The sequence below is a fragment of the Pteropus medius genome, unplaced genomic scaffold (assembly GCF_902729225.1).
Source record: "Pteropus medius unplaced genomic scaffold, Ma_sr-lr_union100, whole genome shotgun sequence".
Classification (NCBI taxonomy): domain Eukaryota; kingdom Metazoa; phylum Chordata; class Mammalia; order Chiroptera; family Pteropodidae; genus Pteropus; species Pteropus medius.
Window position 1 is genome coordinate 1103451 of NW_024344432.1, and position 16177 is coordinate 1119627.

General features: G+C 37.5%; 1 protein-coding gene across 1 annotated transcript in view; it reads right to left on the reverse strand.

Annotated features, from left to right (window-relative positions):
• The window catches only part of POLA1 (DNA polymerase alpha 1, catalytic subunit), a 280205-nt gene that overhangs the window by 232518 nt on the left and 31510 nt on the right, over positions 1-16177 (reverse strand). Inside the window, exons 16-23 of the mRNA XM_039872470.1 lie at positions 12499-12583; positions 9643-9704; positions 8052-8141; positions 6015-6131; positions 4992-5167; positions 2794-2923; positions 2176-2295; positions 1030-1129 (exon numbers count right to left, since the gene is read on the reverse strand). Of these exons, the coding sequence (XP_039728404.1) occupies positions 1030-1129; positions 2176-2295; positions 2794-2923; positions 4992-5167; positions 6015-6131; positions 8052-8141; positions 9643-9704; positions 12499-12583 (880 nt within the window). The remainder of the gene's footprint in view (positions 1-1029; positions 1130-2175; positions 2296-2793; positions 2924-4991; positions 5168-6014; positions 6132-8051; positions 8142-9642; positions 9705-12498; positions 12584-16177) is intronic.

A 16177-nucleotide genomic window follows, 5' to 3' on the forward strand; every position in this document is an offset into this window, starting at 1 on the left:
TTCTCTAGGACATTTACAAAGAGTTTTCTTCACCTTAAGAAGAAACTGAATAAACATAAATGTCCACTATTAAGACAATAATAAAAACAGCAAATAGATAAAACAGCTTACCTTGTTTCAGGCACTATACCAAACAATCACTTCTGTTCCTTAAATCTGTGTGGTAGATCTTATTCTGATCATCATTTTACAGAAGAGAAAACTGAGGCTTATAGAGGTTAAACAGGAAGCCCAAGATCACACAGCCAGAATTCAAGCCCAGAGCTATCTACCACCAAAGGACTACTGATCTGTTTTATTACGACTAATAACGAAAAAGTCTCCTACTCAAGAGTTCAGTTACTTGATAAAATTCACATTAATTTCTGCGCGACAATGTGAATATACTTAATACCACTCATCTGCACTTAAAAATGGTTAAAATAGTAAATAAAATTCTTTCTACTCTGTATACCACAAAACATCTCCTTTGCTATTCATGACAAAAGGGAAAACTGATTCTCCTGTTAAAGTTCAATCTGGTGGTTACTGTCTGTACTTTCTTTAATTTTGCTGTCCAATTGAACTGGTCCTGGTAGGCCAGGCAGAGGCAGAGCCCACCCTCCAAAAGTGGATGGGAGCAGACAGAGGTGCTTCTATCACCAGACAAATATAGCCATATACTGACAAACTACGTGCAGACCATTCCAGCCTGCTCCTCTTTTTGTACCACTCATAAGCTAAGAATAGTGTTAGCATCTTTAAATGGTTGAAAAATAAATATTTCATGATACATGAAAATCACTCAAAATTTGAATTTCATTGTCCATAAATAAAGCTTTCTTGGAACACAGAAAAAATTCACTTAATTCATGTCAGGTGACTGGCAAACAAGAATTTCGCATGAACATAAGATAGAAAATAATGTTATTATGAGACCTATTTGCTAACCTACTAAATAAAATTCAGGTCTTCTAGTTTCTCAAGCCTAGCTCTACATTAAGAGATTCCTTAACAGCAGAGGCAAACCAGTCCACTGCCCAGCCTTACCAACTTTAGGGTCCAGCACCAAGCCTCCAGCATAGGCTGCTTTCTTACGTCCTTTCTTATATTTATTGTTATCTCCATCAATCTCTTCATCTTCATCGCCCTAATAACAAATAGAAAGATAACTTTACCAGCCAGCAACTAATTAACTAATTAAGAAGTTTTATGATCCCTACGTTCCAACGGCAGTACACAATTCTAACAAACGTTCTTTACTTTTAGTGGTCCTACCTGTAAGACAGTTAATTTTAATACATTCATGAACCCAAATGAATGCCAAGCATGGTAGGTACCAAAACAAAAACTGTATCTCTGAGCTAACAGATATGCAACTTCGATTTTAAAATATTTCTGAACGCATAGAATTTATTTTTAAAATAATGGATACTAAAAATGCAACTCTTCAGTTTATGTAAAATTTGAGATTGTAGAAGAATCCCCTTAAATTCATAGTCTAACATTCATGATGTAAAAATACAAAATGTATTATAGATATTACCATTATTCTCATTCACATGGACACCTTAAAATAAGTATGTCCATATACTGAAAACCCCCAAGTAGTTTATTAATGGTCAACATTCAATGTCTCAGTAGAAGTCAAATTTTCTCTAATATTCCCTACACCAATTATGATAATGTATATAAAATATGAACAAGAACCTGAATCATTTTAACATTAAATTAGTAGTGAATTAATTGCTATCACTGCCAATAAAACAGCAGCTCAGTTTTAGTTCCCATGTGATGGAGGCCACTGCAGAAACCTGATCATGGTGACCTTAATCCTACTAGCACACAGTAATGCAACAACGTAATACAAAAATAAAGGCTCACGAGTTTAAAGAAATAAAAGATTTAACTGGCATGTGACTTTGGGGAGAGCTAAGGTGGAGAAACACTTTCCCATCCCAAAAGCCTAAACGCCTCCCTCAAAGAATTTCATATTTCATAAATAAATTTTATCTGTACAGAGAAAAGTGGAGAAGGAAATGTCCACACAAACACCACAGAACAATCTCCATTTGGTTTCTACAGTACAGAGGATTAATTATTTTGGAAGCAAATGTTATCATAGCAGAAAAGGCTTACAGGTAATAAAAAGGGAGGGACACAAATAGGCAAAACACCGTACAATTTTGGACCCACCAGTTTTTGCTGAGGCTTCCTGAAAATCTGCTTGTCAGGCACAATATAGTTGTTTTCATAAAATGCATGAAGCAACAAGAACTCGTTACGCTCGGCTCGTCCACCCATCAGCGTCCTAGACTATTAAATAGAATTCCTTTTTTAAAATTGAGCTCAAAATCACAACAAACAAGAGCAACTTTGAGTTGGTAAATTTAATCATAGCACCTCCTTCAAAAATCATTCCTCATAACAAGGGATGGTTTGTTTGTTGTTTTTTTTTTAAGGTACTAAATGATTTCTAGCATTTTCTTTAAGCATTATAGTTAAAAAGAGACAAAGAGAGCTTAAAATACTGACAACTTGGGCTATTTCCTTACTCCCAAATGGACCATTCCACAAATGAGACACAGCCAGATGTTAGAGATGATCCTTATGTTCACCCACATTTCAACATACTGCACCTGGTTTTCCTCCCCTTCTCCCAACCAGTTCTTCGTTTTACAAAAGAAGCCCAGCTTTCAGAATACAAGTTACTCATTTTATAAGCATGCATTTAGACTCATTATCATATAACGACTACTCCAAACACTGAATCCAACAGGAAATGCTTTTCCCCCCTTTCTAAGTTAAATTTACCATAATGTTCCCAGCGATGTTGGTGATCTGCAATGCTAATGGAAGAACATTTAGCTCACACATGATCTGCAAAATGAACCTGGCATCTTTCCAGGTGTGTTCCAACAGGTACAACAGATGAGAAGGTTCACTGTACAGAAAAGTAAGAGCGAAACAGAATCAAGTAATTAAAAGAAACAATGACTATAATCAGAATTTCATAAAATATTACAAAAATTTTTTGGTATAAATAACTTCAGAGCAACGGCACCTCGCTTCGGAAACAATTAAAATAAAGCCGCTGTGAAACTAGGAATTCATTCATACCATCGATCCCAATGCCCTTCACCAAAACACAAAAAAATCCCACAAAGAGAAGTTATATGTTAGCTACAACCTGAAAACTACCTAAATCCTATCATGTACTGCATCTAGTATGTACGGAACGCATGCCTACTATGTGCCAGGCATTGTTCTAGGTGCTGGCTGTGACCCAGACTGACAAAAATCCCTGTCCTCATGGGGCTTGTGTCCTCATGGGGGAGACAGAGTATAGGTAACAAATTAAATACATGGTATGTTATATACTTCTAAGTTAAGGAGAAAAACAATAAGAAGCAAAGGGAACATTAAGTATCAGAAGCAGAGACTGAATGTCCAGTTAAGGAACCAGGGAAGAGTTCATTGGGAGTAACTGGGTATTTGAGGGAAGAACATTCTAGACAGACAAAACAACACATTCAAAGGTCCTGAGCTGAGCACAAACCTGGAAGTTCTAGGACCAGGAAGAAGACCAATGACCGCAACAGAGAGAATGATGGAGAGAACAGCAGAAGGACAAAGTTAATGGCAGAGAGACACACAGTATAGGACCTTGTAAGTCAAAATAAGGACTTTGGTTTTTACTCTGAATGAAATAAAGTCACTGGAAGATTTTGAGCAGAGTGCTCTATCTGACTTAACTTTAGCAGGATAACTTTGGTTCCTAGGTTGAGGACAGCAAGGGATCAAAGAAAACATAAGAGACCAGTGAGGAGACTAATATAAGACCCAGTCATCCAGGGAAAAGAGGGTGGTAGGCTGGACCAGGGTGAGTCCAATGGAAGGGAAAAGAAGTGGTCAAATCTAGACATATTTGGAAGATAGAGCTGGCAGACTTCCTGACAGAATGACTGAACGTGGGATGTCAGAAAAAGGAATCACAGATGCCTCAGAGGTTTGGGGCCAAGGATGACTTTGGAGGTTTCCAGCAGTACCAGAAAAATAAACAGCTGTCATTATGAAGGAAATACTACAAGAGGAACCTGGGAGAGAAGATCAGCTTAGCTTATGTACAAGTTAATCTGGAGGTTCATATTAGACACCACGTAGAACAGGCAGGTCGATACATGAGTCTGGACTTCAGGGGTGAGATCTAAGCTGGATATGCAGGTGGGAGGCATCAGCACCCACGTGGGATTCAAATACCTGAGACTCGGTGAGATCACAGAGGGAAGCATGGTCAGAAAAGAGAAGCAGTCTAAGGACTCAGGAAGTATGGGTAGAAAACAAGGAGAAGTGGCCGGACGGGTAGAAGAAAGCTTATTTAAGAAATAATCAAGCACAAAGTTTCATTACCCAAAATGAGTAAGTTCTGGAGATCTAATGTACAGCATGGTGACTACAGTTAACAATACTGTATTGTATGCTTGAAATGTGCTAAGAGGGTGAACCTTAAATGTTCTCACCACACAAAAAAAGTAACTGTGAGGTGATGGATATGTTAATTACCTTGATTGTAGTGATTATTTCACAATTTGTAAGTATATCAAACATCAAGTCGTACACCTTAAAGATATACAATTTTTATGTCAATTTTGCCTCAATAAAGCTGGAAAAAAATAACCAAGCAATATCTCTAAATAACTTAATGATTGCTCAGTTTTTATGTTTCCAAAATATTTCCACTTAATTCCTAAATATCGCATCAATTTCCAAAATGCCCTGTGGAAACATCAAGATGGTGTTAAGTGAGGGAGACAGAGATAAACTGATCAAATCAGAATAATTCAAGAGGCAAAATAGTTCAAATTATTCAATAGAGATGGTGGTGCTGATATGAAGACAGACAATTTTCCCCTCCACAGCACCACACGCTCCTGCCTCTCCAGCCTAAGAATGATACTGGCATCTTGCTGTTGCTAATTTCAAAACAAATTCTGAAGCATCCAGGGTCATACCTGTACATATTTCGTACATTTTCCATTGAGATTACAACCCTTTCAGTTTTCAGAATCTGTTGAACAAGTTCAGACAAATGGTAACTTTTACAACGAATCAATTCCTTTGCTGAAATTTCCACATCACAGATCATTCGGCCACAGGTAGCATTTCTTTCACCAAATCCACTCTTGCCCTACAAGGGGAGGACAAAAATGCAAATAAAGAAAACCATATAAAGAAAACCTTGAAGAGGGGAAGGAATTAGTTAAGCGAGTGTTCGGATGAAGTGTTAATAATGACTACCGCCTCAAAGACATGAATAAGGAAAAAAGCAAGAGCAGTGGCCCTGATTCCAATCTATAGCAGCAGAATCCTCTGGAGAGCATTATAAAAGGCACAGATTCCTAAGTTCTCTGATGAGGCAACATGCCCCGTTTATTTATAAACTTTAAGTAAAATAAGATTTCAAGACTGAGCAATATCAGGTTTAGGAAATGAAGATGCTTCATACAAAACCAACAAAATCTCCCTAAGTGAAGCAAGCAGGTAGAATGAAAGTGCGAGGGCTTTAAGAGTCAGATGGGCCTGGGTTCGAAATCTCAGTTCTTCCCCTTACTAGCTCTATGATCCTGAACAAGTTCTGTTACCCCTATGAGAACGTACAATAAAACCAGAGTTACTGTGAGATGACTTACACAGAGGCACTTAGCCCACTGCCTTCTTAGACATTCAGTGTCAGCTCCCTTCCCTTTTCCTTCCCATCGCCTTCCTTACTCATCACACTCAACAATTTCTGAACCCTGCAACCCTGCTCGAAGGGCCAGCGCTTCAGTATTGGTCAAGTGGAGGTAACATATATGTGCTGTCTCTAGATTCTAACAGCTGATTTTAAAAACTACCAGTGGCTTTTACCAATAAAATGCTGAATTCAAAGGAAAAGATGTTTAGTGTCAAAGTTAAAAGGTACTATCACAAGATAACCAATTGCCAGTCAAAGAAGCATATAAAAAGTCAAAGAAGCAAGATTTTGAAATTATTACCCCAAGCTTTGGCATGTTGGATCGCTTCAGTCGACCTATCTTGGACCAGTAAGGAACTTTGCACACATTAATTCTCTGTAGTAACACCTCCAGTTCAAACCCATAAATATTATGACCCTAGTCAGAAAAAGAAAGGAGCCAATAATATTGTAACAAATACAAATTAGAGGATTTATCTTCATAAGCACAGAATTTCCTTGCCCTTTCTTTTTCTACTCTCTAATTGAAGGCATCATGAGCTTACCTCCGATTGGGGTCTCTTCTTCAGGAATTTATTCATCAGCGGCATTCATTAGCCTTGACATTCACAAGGCTGCTAAGCAGATTGCTAGAATAAACTTTATCTCATCCTAATTGATGCAAGGTTCATATGATGTCTTTTAATTTGCAGTTCATGTCTCACAGTCTCGGAGGCAAATGCAAATTTTAATGTCCATACTTTTTATGTGATCAGTAAAAGGTGTATTCGAACAATTCCATTTTACTTCCTTAAAAACCAATAACCCGTCTGTGTTGTGTGATAGCTTACACAGACTTCTTAGAACTCAGGAACTGAACCTCGTTTCTTCCTAAAGAACTGAGTTTGAACACTATTGATTTAGACTCTTAATCAATGTGCAAAATAAATATATACCACTCAATTGTTCAAATAAGAAACTTGTTTAAAAAACAAGGAAACAAAGCTATACCAAGTAGAAAATGTCTCAAAAACATAATCAAATTTTCCATGTCTATAATTTCCATCATGTGAATATGGTTCACTGCCTGTTTATTATAAAGAGATGAAGTTTAAATCAGATTAATAGATTTAGTTATTAATTTTAATAAAAATCTATGCTACTATATATTTATGGCAGTTTTGTCTATTAAATTATGAGACCCAAAGGACCTGAGGATGTCTCATTTCCAAATTATCATGCCTGGGATTAGGGACTAAACGCATGTCAGGATCCTTTGTTATATTGGTTTGGATTTCTCATTCACAGACTTGACTCTAATACCCTAAGGCAGGCCAGCTACCCTAGGCGCAAGACATCTCCTTGGGGACCAAGAGTGAGACTTGCTAGTAGAGACTGAGTGAGGGCCTAGTGCTGAGCCAGAGCACCACAGTAGGGCACTGTGGACAGAATTTCCCTGGCACTTTCAAGACGGGTCTTGAAATATCATCAGGGAAATGACTGCAGAGACACTGGTGACAACCTACAGGCCCTCGGTACTCTGGCTACGCCATCGTCAGGAAAGGTGTCCGAGACCAAAAATACACACGGAGAAATATATGGCAAACAGTTTTGCAAGGCTTCAATGTAACTAAATTAACAACAGCACATTTAAAATAGAGGCATTTAGACCCTACTTCCCTCCAAAAAAATCAAAAGCATAATATAACTTGATTGATCCTTTAACCCAGAAAAAAAAAAACAGGAAGGACTGCTATCAAGGAACCTACAAACTGAGGGGAGGCCAGAGGAAACATAAAACAAAATGTTGCTTTATGACTCTTAGGAACTGGGGCAAAGACAACTCAATGAATTATTTACCCCTTGCTATCTCGTGAGAGCATACTCAATCATCCGAAGAAAAATAGATTCCTAGCCTTGAGCTCTCTAAGGAATACATTATATAGATCTACTGAGCTCATAAAGTTAAAACACTTACACTTTGGGGACTGGCACCAAACCAAGGGAATTAACTCCTGTGACCACTATACGGCTGACCCACTAAGTCAAAATTCTGGAGACACCAACAGTTGATGCAAGTTACTTACTTTATGGGCTGGTCTCTAAATGTAAAAAAACTGGAGTAGCCTAAACTTCAACAATAATTCATGAGTTGCTTTTCTATTAGAAAACAACTATCTTACAGTGGGCTGGGGTTTTTTTCCCCTTTGTTAGCAGAAAGTAGAGCAATTCCTACGAGTACATAGGGTCATTTCACTCTGAAAAGATTCTTTGCTGCTCAAAAAGTCTCAATCAAGTCACACTGAAAAGAACTAAGGAGTGAAGAGCTTCCCCACGACATGATCAAATATCCACTTACCACAATGACATCAGGATCAATTTTGTGAACTTTTGCAAGGAAAAAACCTAGCAGTGTTCTTTCTGTTGCAGCAACCTCAACCTTCACATTCTGTTGTTAGAGAAAAACAAACCAGTCACTTACTCTTTACTCTGAAGTATTAATATACTGACTCCTTATTCAAGCAGGGTAAGATTTCTTAGGGTTAAAAGAAACCATCTGGCTCCAAACTAAATGCAGCAATGAAATTCGTGATTCTAGATTTTGCCTTAATAATTGCATAAAGTCACTGAAGAGCTCATTCTAGTACTAAGAGTGTGAATGAAGCAGAATCTAAAGTGTTGAGCACTATAGAGTGTAGAAATGTCCCCCCACAGGGACACGCTTGCATATCAGAACACATTTTACAGCGTATGTTTCAGAGTACCTATCAAAAACCTATCTACTTTCTTATATAATCCCTGATAGACTTCAGTTTATGTATTTACCACACAAAGTCCTAAGGACTGGATAAACTAGTATCAAATAGTGGTGTAAGAACCTATAAACAAGAAACTAGACCAAACGCAAACATATATTTAAGGATTACAAATATTTTCAATATAAATAAAACCTATCTTCACACAAAAGGCTTCCACTTGGATCACTAACTATAAATCAGATATTCAAAAGATCCACTCATATTTAAGAATGTCTTAAAATGGAAGTTGATGCCTATATGTTTTCTAGAACTTGGCTAAAAAAAGTATCAGGTTGACTCTAATGAATTTTCCAAGGTCATGCTACTAAAGACAGGTAATTCAGAGCACTTCACAAATAACAGCCTGGTCTAAAAGTGCCCCTAGGCTACTGGACTTCTCAAGCCAATTTAAAATAAGTGGAACCTGCCATGCTTCCTAACTTTTAATTTTATCAAGTAAGAACATTAAAAAAAACAAAACCTACAAGTTTTCCAACATCATCATTTCATAAAAGAAACATACTACACAAAAAGAAATACTTTACATTGAATATATTTACCTTTGTGAAAAACTCACTACATTATCCAAAACCCAACCCCACCCCCACCCATTTTATTAAGGACTCATGGAGTTTACTGGGAGTAAACTTCTTCATGGAATATACTGAAAGTTTAGAGATCACTGATCAATTGGTGCAGGCCCTTTCCAATACATGTCCCCATTAATATCCACAGCATTCCCAACTCACTTGGCTTCCTTCAAGCTGGGTGGGGGGAGGGGAGGCACAGAGCTCTACCCTACACCTTCCCAAACCAGTAATCACATGATCATGCTTTTTGGAAAAGCTTCCTATTAAGCTATCTAAAGGAGAGTTTGAGCCATCCATCTACTTATACACTGCAGGATCCCATTATTTTCAAGTGGTGAAAGAAACATTTAGACATTGTTAAATAATGTTTCCAACTTTATATTTCTAATACATTTCTCATGGGTTAATGCTACAGTATAATCTAGCAAGAATAGATCTAATCAATTAACATATAAAATAGCCTGTTTCTAATAATCCACACCATATTCCTTTTCTCTTTCTAAACGAATAAAAATAAACAAATACATGCTTCATGATTAAAAGGAATTAATGAGTTATTTACCTTTTTCTTAATGTCTTCACTGAAAGCGTATGGAAAAATACAGTCCTTTGGTTTAGACACAACTGTAAGAAGGAAAAAAAATAAAGATTCTAACACCCATCTTAGCCAATTTCAAGTACACATACACTTCATTTTTCTGAATGAAAACGGTCTTAAATATAAAGTCCCCTCAATCCCTAAAGAGTTAAGAGGATATCAAGTATTTCCTTTGGTCATGTTGTTGGATCTCAAAAGAACAGTCAAAACAAACAATCTCAAAATGTGTAAGGAACCACAAAAGACCCCCAATAGTCAAAGCAATCTTGAGAAAGAAGAATAAAACAGGAGGCATCACTCTACCTGGTCACAAATTATAATATAAAGCTATAGTCATCAAAAAAAGTATGGTATTAGCATGAAAACAAACACGTAGATCAATGGAATGAAACAGAAAGCACAGGAATAAACATATATGCATATATAGTCAATTAATTTATGACAAAGGAGCCAAGAATAAATGGTGTTGGGAACACTGGACAGCCATATGCAAAAGAATGAAACTGGACCACTATCATACACCAGACACAAAAACTAACTCAAACGTAAGACCTGAAACCATAAAACTCCTAGAAGAAAACATAGATGGTAAGCTCCGTGACATTAGCCTTGGCGATGATTTTTCAGATTTGACTTTAGATTTGACATCAAAAGGAAAGGATCAGAAGCAAAAATAAGCGGGACTATATTAAACTAAAAAGGTTCTGCACAGCAAAGAAAACCATCAGCAAAATGAAAAAGCAACCTACCAAATGGGAGAAAATATTTGCAAATCATATGTCTGATAAGAGGTTAATATCTAAAATATATAAAGAATTCATACGACTCAACATAAAAAATTTAAAAATCCAATAATATAACAGGTACATGAGGAGGTACTCAACATCACTAATCACCAGGGAAATGCAAATCAAAATCACAATGAGCTATCACCTCACACCTGTCAGAATGGCTATTATCAAAAAGACAACAAATAAGTGTTGGAGAGGACATGGAGAAAAGGGAACTCTTGTACATTGCTGGTGGGATTGTAAATTGATGCAGCCACTATGGAAAACTGTATGGAGATTCCTCAAAGAATTAAAAACAGAACTACCCTATGACCCAGCAATCCTACTTCTGGGTATTTATATAAAGAAAATGACATATGAAAAATATTCCGTTTGCACACACAAATGGAGTATTATTCAGCCATTAAAAAAGAAGGAAATCTTGCCATTTGTGATGACATGGATGGACCTTGAGAACATTATTTAAGTAAAATAAGTCAGATCGAGAAAGACAAATACCATATGATTACACTTATATGCAGAATCTAAGGAACAAAAAGAACAAACTAATCAAAGATAGACTCACAAATATAGAGGACAATCTGGTGACAACCAGAGAGGAGGGGGGCTGGAGGGTTGGGAGAAAGGGGTGAAAGGTTAAAGAAGTACAAATTAGTAGTTGATAGATGGCCACGGGGATGGGGAGCACGGCATAGGGAATGCAGTTAGCATTAACATACTGGCTAGGTGGAGAGCCAGAGGAGAGAAAGAGCAATCAGGGAGATCGTTTCATAAACTATATAAACATCTAACCAATGTACTGTATACTTAAAACTAATAAAAAAAATTTTTTTTTTAATTAGCCAAGCACAGAATCCTAAGTCCCTACAACTGTTAAAATTGCTTAGATGAAACATTTGCTATCCAAGTCAAAATGGAGGATGTTTACCAGTCTTTCCCAAAGGAAATCCCCCACCACCAAAGCCTCGACCAGCATACAATGGAGAAACTCAGCCCAACCTTCACAAAGTTAGAAAAGTGAAGATAACCAAAGTTTCCCTCACTGTGCTACAAGTTCCGTGACATTCACAGTATCTGCTCGCACAGTGACATATACAGAGGAGGTAAATAAATTTACACTGAAGAGCTAACGACTGTTCTCTTCCACGTATTTCCAGGTTATTCTCATCATTTTGTTTCATGTATTCCACCCCACTTAAAGGGTAAAAATTTGGTCATCATTTCACGATATACGTAAATCAAGCCATCATGCTGTATACCACAAATTTATATACTGATGTATGTCAATTATTTCTTAATAAAACTAGAAAAAAGGGTAAAACTTCGCAATAACACAGCATGCTTGTTCTATGCTTTTTTCCCTAGTCCCACTTTCCTAACACCCAAGAAACCAGACAGGAGATGCTACCCTTGTTAATCTCTGTTTCTAGGCAGGAAAAAATCCAAGGAAGCATAATAGATCAACAATGTTATGCCTCAAAAAAAAAAAAAGTGGTTATTTAACTAGCTAAGCTGTCATCATGAAACATGCCAGAATTCTCCTTGGAGACTGACTCATGGCATGCAAAATTCTGTGGGATTGTTTCACCCGTTGGATTTTATGCATAGCACATCCAACACCAATTTGGTATCACTGTAACTCCTCCCAAATAGGTAAACATTCATTTATTCTTTGGCATCTTCCCTGATCACACAGAAAACTTTGGCCAGGCTCTTATGATGGGCTTTAAAAATGACATGAAAATAGCTGAAGCATAAGTCTGACCTAGGAAAAAAACTACCATTGGAACAAAAAAGGTATTAAACTGCCTCCTGACTTCTCCTATAAAATAAATCAGCTGAATAAGAGATAACCAATCAAGTAAAACTTAGTGTACACAGCTGAAAAAAAAAAAACCTTCTTTAATAATATATACTCATTACTCCTGAAAACATTTTTTAAAAACAAGTTACTCATCCAATAGCTGCAACAAAATAAGAAAAACTAAAATCAAGCCATCGGTAAACCAGCTAAAAAAAAAATACATACCACAAAAGTGTGACTGAAAGGGAGGCTGTGGCGGTGCTTTATCTAATGCAAAACTGTAATGGACCAAGGCTGCCACAGCAATAATCTGCAAAGGAAGGGAAAAAAACATCACTTATCAGACACCTGCTATGTATTCTGAATTCTCGACAAAATCACCAAGAATATTAAAAGATATCAGAGCATATGAATATAAAAATTTTAGTACATACAAATATTTTTTATTGTAAAAGTATTTAAACAAACAAAAAATAGAATAATAAAACCACCTCTCACATATCCATCACCCAGCTTCAATTATCAACTCGCCTGTAGCCCTATCCACTTCCTGCCTCCCCCTAGATTATTGTGAAGGCAAGCCCAGACCTATCATTTTATCTAGGAATACTTCATCATACATCTCTAAAACACTTTCTCGAACTGACACCATGGACATCTTATGCTGAATCAATCTTTGTTTTAGGGCTGTCTTGTGCACTGTGGGACATTAAAGCAGCACCTGTGACTTATAATAACACTGCCCATCTCCCATGCCTGAGTTGTGACAACCAAAAATGTCTCCAGACATGGCCAAATGTCCCCTTAAGGGCAAAATCTCACCCCGTCGAGAATCAGTTTAAATAATAATAAATTTTAAAAATGTAATGCAATCATCTTGGCTCATACAGTTAACAGTAATTCCTTAAAATCAAATATCTAAGTAGGATTCAAATTTGCATGTTTTCCCAACTATTTCAATTTTACTCACCAAATAAGGCCCATATTTTGCAAGTGCTTGATATATAAAACTATAGGTACAACCCTTCCCCACCTATTATTTCCCTATAATTTATTTGTTAAAGAAACTGGGTCATTTGTCCCATAGAGTGTCCCATAGTATGAATTCCGCTGCTTGTATCACAATAGTGTCATTTAACATGTTCCAAGGAGTGAAAAAAATGGCATAGATGATAGAGGCTCTCTTCATCCCTCTTGAGACCACATCAAAGTTGTAACAAACACAGAGCAAACAGCAAGCAAAGTCTCTTGGGGTCTAGATGAACAGAAGCACTACAACTAGGGAGAGAAATAAGAAATCACCCTGCAACGGTAGAAGGTAGAAGGAGGCGAGGATGCAAGGCTGCCAGGTCCCCAGCAGCTGAGTGGGACAGAGGCTGTGGCAGCTGCAGACACCTCTTAAAGGGGTCGCGTCTGCGAGAGGACTTTCGCGGTGACAGACCTGCTCACCTTGAGCACCAGCGCTAGGTCAACTGCATAGGGGGCACCAGTGACTTACAGGGGGACACTGAGTTGTCGGAGTGAGGGCCAGAGGTGAGGATCTCTCCCGGACAGAAGTGCTGGTAGTATCCATTGTTCCTCTGTTGAGCCCTCCCTCCTCCCAGGGCAGAGACTCAGCACTGCCATAACTGAGACAACATCAAACTGGATGACAGAGGTCACTCCACTCCGAGGATTCCCTAAAACTCTGTCTCCCCCAACTCACCGCCCCACCCAAGCCACATCCAGTTGTGTCCAGTGCTTCTTGCTAAGCAGTGCCAAGACCCACACTGGTGGCCTCGGTTTCTGGTGTGGCCTTTTGAGGCAACTATAAGCACAGCACCTGTGGACTGCTTGTAGAATCTGTGCCAGAGGGGCTGAACTTGGCCTGCAGCTGAATCTCTCTCAGGACTGTGCCACTAGACACCTACTACACAAAGCCATGCTAATAAGACCAGGAGACTTAGGAGCTTTGCTTAATACATAGGAACAGACACGGAAAGGCAACCAAAATGAGAAGAAAAAGAAGCAGAAACCATATGAGAGGACAGAACAGAGATCCAGATATAATGAAATAATTTAACAGATGCAGAGTTCAAAACACTGGTTATAAAGATGCTCAATGAAATTAGAGAAAGAATAGATGAACTCAGTGAGAACTTTAACAAAGAGATAAAAAAAAACATAAAAATGGAAATGGAAATTATAAAAGGGAACTACTCGGAAATGAAGAACACATTATCTGAGATGAAGAGTATTAGAGGGAATCAACAGAGTGGATAGAGAAGAGGATCAAATCACTGATATAGAGGATGGGGAAGCCAAGGACACTCAATCAGAATGGCAAGAAAAGAGAAGCCAAGATTATCATAATAATTTAAGGAGCCTATGGGACACAATTAAATGTAAAAATATCCGTGTCACAGGGATACCTGAAGAAAAACTAGACATTGAAGAGCTATTTGAAGAAATAATGATGGAAACTTCCCTGACCTGGTGAAGGAAATAGACATAAACCCCAGGAAGCTCAGAGAGTCCCCAAAAAGAAGAATCCAAAGAGTCCTACACCAAGACACATTATAATAAAAATGCCAAAGGTTAAAGACAAAGAGAGGAACTTAAAAGCAGCCAGAGAAAAGCAGTTACCTATAAGGGAGCACCCATAAGACTGGCAGCTGATTTCTCAAAAGAAACTATGCAGGACAGAAGGGCTTGGCACAAAATATTCAATGTGATGAAAACCCAAGATCTACAACCAAGAATACTTTATCCAGCAAAGCTATCATTTAGAGTTGAAGGACAGATAAAAAGCTTCCCAGACAAAAATAAGCTAAAGGAATTCATCAACACCAAGGAAATGTTGGAGGGACTTCTTTAAGAAGAAAAAACAGGAATCAAAAAACAGGAATAAAGAATGGTAGTAACTACATTCCTATCAACAAGTACCTCAAATGAAAGAGAGTGCTCTAACCAAAAGATAGCATGGCTGAATGGATAAGAAAGGATGGATAACCAAAAGATAGCATGGCTGAATGGACAAGACCCCTACATTTGCTGCCTACAAGACACTCATTTCAGATTGAAAGACACACACAGACTAAAAGGAAAGGGATGGAAAAAGATATTGCCTTGATGGACCTAGAGGGTATTGCACTGAATGAAATAAGTCAGATAGAGAAAGACAAATATCACATGATTTCACGTACATGTGGAATCTAAAGAACACAATTTTTTAAAAAAAGGAAATAAACTTCATAGATACAGAGAATATTTTGAGGGCTACTAGATGGGAGGGAAGTTGGGGACGGCGAAAAGGGACAAAGGATTAAGAAGTACAAATGGATAGTTACAAAACAGATATGGAGTTATCAAGTATAGCATAAGGACAATAGTTAACAGTGTTGTAATAAATATGTAAGGGGGAAGAGGGTACTAGATTTAGTAGGGTGATCACTTTGTGAGTTATATAGATCTCTAATCACTATGCTGCACAACTGAAACTAATGTATTATTCTATGCCAATTATAATTGAAAAACTCATTGAATTGTACAATATAAATACAAGCAACTACTTTTCTACTATATTTCAATAAAGCTGGAAAAAAATACGTTCCTGTTTCTGTACTGCCTGTAAATTCACATTTAAATCTAAAGGTTTGATCAAAATCAGGCTCAATTTTTTGGCAAGAATACTTTAGAGGCACTACTGAATACCTCTACCAGAAGACATAGGCACATCATGTATGGTTCTATTTTAGTGATCACTGCCTAGATGCATTATTTCACTAGGAATTGCAAAATGGTAATAGTCAACTACTCCTTCATCCTTTATTAGCTGGAAACCTATGAAGAGAAACTTCTCCATTATTTGGTTAGCTAAGGTACAGTATGCGTTCAAAAAAGGCGAAATGAATGCTTGATTGAA